The following is a 6313-nucleotide window of genomic DNA, read 5'->3' on the forward strand; positions in this document are numbered from 1 at the left end:
TATCATTGTAGCTGTGGCTGAGAGTGAAACGTTCCCGTTATCTTTGACTAGTACAACAAGTTTATGTTGAGCCTCGTCTGTTTCCGTGAATGGCCGAAGTGTTCTTATCTGTCCAGTATAGCGGTCCAAACCAAAGAGCGTGTGATCAGTCACTTCTTGTAGAGAAAACAGTAGCCATCCGTTGTATCCTATATCAGCGTCGTAGGCCCTCACCTTCGTGACTAAATAACCTGCGTTCACATTGCGTGGAATCTCCTCCACACCTTCAGCAGAACCGTTAGCGCTGACTGGAGACAAAATTACTGGAGCGTTATCATTCTGATCCTGAATAAATACTTTAACGGTAACATTACTGCTTAGTGGTGGGTTGCCAGAGTCTTTGGCGAGAACTTGGAACTGGAAAGTTTTTACACTTTCAAAGTCAAAACTTTTTAATGCATGGATATTTCCGTTTTCGGAGTTTATATTTAAGAAAGATATTACTTCCTGTTGCGCTCCCTCACTCCTAATGATGTTATACGTAATGACGGCATTGTCGTTCACATCCTTGTCAGACGCACTTACAGAAAATATAGAGGCACCAGGTGCGTTATTTTCCACTAGGTAAAGCTCCAGAGGATTCTGGGAAAACTCTGGAGAGTTGTCATTAACATCGGATATTTGCACATTAAACGTTTTCGAGGTGGACAATGCTGGCTGACCAAGGTCAGTCGCTACTATGGTGATATCATAGTCCGGCACAAGTTCTCTGTCCAGCTGTCTTTTGATTACGAGGGAATACATATTATCTTGAAAGGAAGGTTTCAGTTCAAAGGGAACATTCTCTGATAAGCTGCAGAGAACCTTGCCATTAACACCGGAGTCTTTGTCAGTGACACTAATCAGAGAAATGACAGTTCCGGGTTTAGACCCCTCAGAAACTACATTAGATAGCGAAGTAACTTCTATGTCAGGTTTGTTGTCATTCACGTCAATTACTTTTATCATTACTCTACAGTTTGTCGTCATAGGAGGCTGGCCTTTATCCGAAGCTGTCACATCAGCTCTGTACACCTCAGTGTCCTCAAAGTCAAGGGTGCCTTTCACCCGAATTTCTCCTGTTATTTTGTCTACTTCAAAAGTGTCATAAACATTTTGTTTTAAATTGCTATCAAATGAATACAGCACATCGCTATTTACGCCGTCATCAGCATCACTAGCATTTACCTTTACTACAAATGCATTAGCTGGGGTATTCTCTTTGATAGATGCTGTGTAGACTTTTTGACTGAAGACTGGTCTGTTATCATTATTATCTAGCACTGTTACAGTTATATTTATACTTCCTGATCTCGGCGGTTTCCCACCGTCAATTGCAGTTAACACTAAATGATGCTTAGATTGATGTTCTCTGTCTAAAGGCTTCTGTAATTTTAAAAGTGGAATTTTGTTCTCTTCACCATCGTCTCGTACTTCCAGCTCAAAATGTTCGTTCTGACTCAGTTTATAAAGACGCAGAGAATTAACACCAGAGTCAGAATCTCGGGCAGCTATTAATGGGAAATCCGCACCCGGTAGAGTGCTTTCTGCTATTTCCAAATGTTGTTCTTTCTTCGAGAAGCGTGGAGAGTGATCATTCACATCCAGGATCTCAACGGACACATAATGTATCTCCAAAGGATTTTCTACTGCTATTTTCAGGTTCACTAAGCATACTGAATTGCCTTCGCACAACTCTTCTCTGTCAATATTCATATGAACATACAAGACGCCATTGTTTTGGTTTACCTGAAAAATAGCCTCCTTAGATCCGGAAACAATACGAAAACCTCTCTCTGCCAAAGTACTAACGCCCAGGCCCAAATCCTTTGCAATATTTCCGACAACAGATCCCTCTTTCACCTGTTCTGGAACAGAGTATCGTAACTGTGCCCAGGCCGTCTCCTCGAAGCACAAAAGCAGAAAGAGCTGTAGAGCAATCCATGGATACTCCAATCTGGTCCTTTGTCTCCCGTCTCCCATAGCGAACAAATCAGTATCGATCAAAGTATTTGGTACGTACGATCAATCTCGAAATCCTGTCTCAACACTAGTATTCAACATTTTTGTAGTCAATGTGAAATCATTGCCTCATATCCACAGCACCGTTTTCTATCACCAAGCTCGGAAATATCACACTGCGTCTGAAACAAAAAAAAGCTGAACGGAAGCTAAATGGGCAGGGCTTATTTTATCTCAGCCGGTTAGCTAATACAACACTGACATCATCTGGTCCTCAGTGAGAAATTGAAATGAATCTGTAGATGTGACAAAGTTTCTTCGACCGCGCACTGTTGTTATGTTTAAAATAATTTCAGTACCATGGACAGAGACATGTATGCATCACTTTTCATGGGGCTAATGTAGGGACTTTGTGGGGCTAAGTGGGGAAATATTTTGGACACTAAACATAACTCCAACAAGTGTGCAAGTGTACTTCTATGACATTAAGGACAACTTAATGATCTATTAAATCTTACCTCTTCAGAGAGTCTTCTCCTGCGATCGGGAACAACTAAGGTATTTCCGTTACTTCCGGGTACTATGGTAGAACCGATGCTCATTCTTGGTCCAACTAGCATGTAACGTTTGTCCCCGGATCGGTACTGAATGCTGTGACACAGTGTTCCGTCATAGTTAGCCTCTTGTAGGTACTTGGAAGAATCTGTGCGTTTGGAGCATTGCATCGCAATCAAAACTATTATGCTGATGAGAAAAAGCACTGAAACTGATCCTAGAGTAATAATGAGGTAAAAAGTGATATCATTGTCCTCTGTCTCCCCTATTGTTTTAACATCAGACGAAGCAAACGCTTCTTTGGGCTCCACTGCTTTAATGATAACAGTCGCTGTTGCAGACTGTGAAATATTTCCATTGTCTTTCACCAGTATGAGCAGTTTATGCTCAGCCTCGTCTGTTTCTGTGAAAGAACGAAGAGTCCGTATCTGTCCAGTATAGCGGTCTAAACCAAAAAGAGTATGGTCAGTAATTTCCTGAAGAGAAAATAGTAACCATCCATTGTATCCAACATCGGCGTCATAAGCTCTCACTTTGGTTACCAAGTGGCCTGCGTTCACATTTCGAGCAATTTCTTCCACGCCTTCGGCCGAACCGTTTGCACTGACAGGAGATAAAATGACTGGGGTATTGTCGTTCTGATCCAAAATGTATACATTCACTGTAACATTGCTGCTCATTGAAGGGCTTCCAGAGTCATTCGCCACCACTTGAAATCTGAACGACTTTGTCGTTTCAAAATCAAAACTTTTTAGCGCATGGATTACTCCTGTCTCAGAATTAACGTTCAAGAAAGACGCAATACCATTCCCATCGCCTCTAAAAATGGAATACGTGATTGCAGCATTTTTATCCAAATCTTTGTCTGAAGCAGTAACAGAGAATATAGATGCACCTGGGACGTTATTTTCTGGTAGGTACAGCTCAAGGGGATTTAGAAGAAATTGTGGGCTGTTGTCATTTACATCCGATACTTGTACAACCAAACTTTTGAATGCCGTCATTGGGGGCACTCCGAGGTCTGTAGCTTGTATCGTGATATCATACAGTGATGTCCTCTCCCTGTCTAAATTTGTTTTAGTTACTAACGAGTACATATTTTCTTGGATAGACGGTTTTAACTCAAATGGTAAAGATTCCGAGAGGCTACAGATAACTTTACCGTTTGCACCAGAATCAATATCCCGAACACTAATAAGGGATATTACCGTCCCATGTTTTGAATCTTCAGATATCACATTAGACAGGGATGTCACGTCTATCTCTGGTTTATTGTCATTTACGTCTTGTATCTTTATCATTACTCGGCAGTCAGCAGCCGTAGGGGGTTGGCCCTTATCAGTGGCTTGTATGTTTAAGATGTAAAGTTCATGTTCTTCAAAGTCAATTTCGCCCTTAACTTTAATTTCACCTGTGACACTGTCTAATGTAAAAATGTCATGCACCCTACGTTTTATGTTTCTGCTAAAAGTATATTCAATTTCTCCATTAATGCCTTCGTCAGCATCTGTTGCATTTACTGCCATAACAATGGTACCAACAGGGGCATTTTCCGGCAACTGTACTGTGTACACGTCTTGACTGCATGCTGGGCGGTTGTCGTTTATGTCAAGCACCTTAACTGTAATGTTAAGAGTACCCGATCTGGGTGGAATTCCACCATCTATTGCTGTTAATTTAAATGTATGCTGTTTAATGTTTTCTCTGTCTAGTGTTTTTTGCAAAACTAAAAATGGAGTTTTATCTCCGTATCCACTGTCGCGTAACTCCAAGTCAAAATGATCATTCGGAAGCAATTTATATGAGCGTATGGAATTGACACCGACATCTGGATCACGAGCACTTTGTAGCTCGAAGCGTGCGCCTTTTGGCGTATTCTCCGCTATTTCCAAATGCAAGTCGTTCTCGGAGAAACTAGGCGAATGGTCATTTACATCAGTAATTTCAACACCAACATAATGAACTTCAAGAGGGTTTTCCACAACAATTTTTAAGTTGATCAAGCATGCCTCGATCCCATCGCACAGCTCTTCTCTGTCCAGTTTTCTACCGACCAATAAAACGCCATTGTTCTGATTTACCTCGAACAGTGTGTCTTTAGATCCAGAAACGATACGCAACCGCCTGTCTGCCAAAGTACTGAGGTCCAAACCCAAATCCTTTGCAATGTTTCCAATAACAGATCCCTCTTTAACCTCCTCTGCAATGGAATAACGGATCTGTGCTGAAGCTTGCTTCGCGAAACACAACAGCAAGTAGAATCCGAGTGCAGTCCACCCGTACTCCCATCCACGTCTTTGTTTTCGGTCTCCCATCGCGAACATAGCTTACAACTAATTCATCTGGCCTTAATGGACGCAATGCTCTTTTTCAATTTAGCTGAGTAAATCAGTATTATCAGTAAGCCGTGCCATTTCAAGTCCGGGTAGGCGAATAGAAGATGTCATATACAGGCTACATCGATGTGGCCGCACGCATTTCTGTCAGAGCTGCACAAAGAGCTCAGACGTACCAAGAGGGCAGGGCTTAGTCTCAAAACTACTTCCTTGTGTAACACTGACATCGCCTGGTGCTCCATTGACATTAAGACTATGTGTACTGAAATTATTGCACAAAGCCTATTCATAAGACTTTCATGTAAGCCACTGCAAGATACAGTTCACAGACCAATTTACCACCATCAACCATAATACACATCACACGATTATTTGTTCCAATGATGTATCCTTAGCTTGTCTAGAATAGATCGAGGGAAAGTATAGAGAGCAACTTACAATGAATTATTCAGACCACATAGCACTGGTCATCTCAATGTCGGTATGGTTGCACACTATGCAAGTTCAGAATTCCTCAAAGATTTAAAAACATTATTGTAACAGCACATTTGAAATACCCCTAATAAGGCTATTATAAGGATAATAGAAGTGTCATTGAATCTTACCTCTCGAGACGTTCCCCCTCTGTGGTCCGGTAATACAAGGGTATTCCCGTTACTTCCCGGAACAATCGCAGAGCCGATGCTCATTCTAGGACCAACTAACATATATCTTTTGTCTCCGGATCTGTATTGAATGCTGTGGCATAATGTTCCGTCGTAATTTGTGTCTTGTAAGTACTTGGATGTGTCTTTGCTTGTTGAGCACTGCATCACAATTAAGATGATTATACTGATGAGAAAAAGCGCTGAAACTGACACCAATGTAATTATCAAGTAAAATGTCACATTCAGCTCATCGTCGTCTTTTACTGCGCTCTTCATATCAGACGCTGCAAAAGCCTCTTTTGGCTCCACAGCCTTTATGACCAAAGTTGCAGTTGCTGAAAGTGAAACGTTTCCATTGTCTTTGACCATTATGACCAGTTTATGTTCAGCATTGTCTGTTTCTGTGAATGCACGAAGGGTCCTTATTTGTCCTGTATAGCGGTCCAACCCAAAAAGCGTGTGGTCTGTAACTTCTTGGAGAGTAAAAAGTAACCAGCCGTTGTAACCTATGTCAGCGTCATACGCTCTGACTTTTGTCACTAAATAGCCAGCATTTACATTACGTGGAACCTCTTCCACACCCTCAGCGGAGCCATTACTGCTGACTGGAGAAAGTATTATAGGCGGGTTGTCGTTCTGATCTAGTATGAAGACGTTCACCGTCACATTACTACTAAGCGACGGAGCTCCGGAATCCTTGGCAATCACGTGAAATTGGAAAGTTTTTAAAGTTTCAAAGTCAAAGCTTTTCAGCGCATGGATATCCCCGGTATCAGAATTAATGTTCAGGAACGA

The 6313-nt window shown here is 41.7% G+C and overlaps 1 protein-coding gene across 1 annotated transcript; it reads right to left on the minus strand.

Annotated features, from left to right (window-relative positions):
• Positions 1–2002: 2002 nt before the first annotated feature.
• LOC105912964 (protocadherin gamma-A11-like) lies at positions 2003–5466 on the minus strand. Its single transcript, XM_012841975.2, has one exon. It carries the CDS (start codon positions 4857–4859, stop codon positions 2466–2468), a length of 2394 nt encoding a protein of 797 aa, XP_012697429.2. The 5' UTR covers positions 4860–5466; the 3' UTR covers positions 2003–2465.
• Between the last annotated feature and the right edge of the window lie 847 nt (positions 5467–6313).

Source organism: Clupea harengus, chromosome 20, assembly GCF_900700415.2.
Source record: "Clupea harengus chromosome 20, Ch_v2.0.2, whole genome shotgun sequence".
Classification (NCBI taxonomy): domain Eukaryota; kingdom Metazoa; phylum Chordata; class Actinopteri; order Clupeiformes; family Clupeidae; genus Clupea; species Clupea harengus.

What these genes read in the sequence shown, in the direction of transcription:
- LOC105912964 (XM_012841975.2), bottom strand. Translation starts at nt 4,859, where the DNA reads ATGTTCGCGATGGGAGACCGAAAACAAAGACGTGGATGGGAGTACGGG.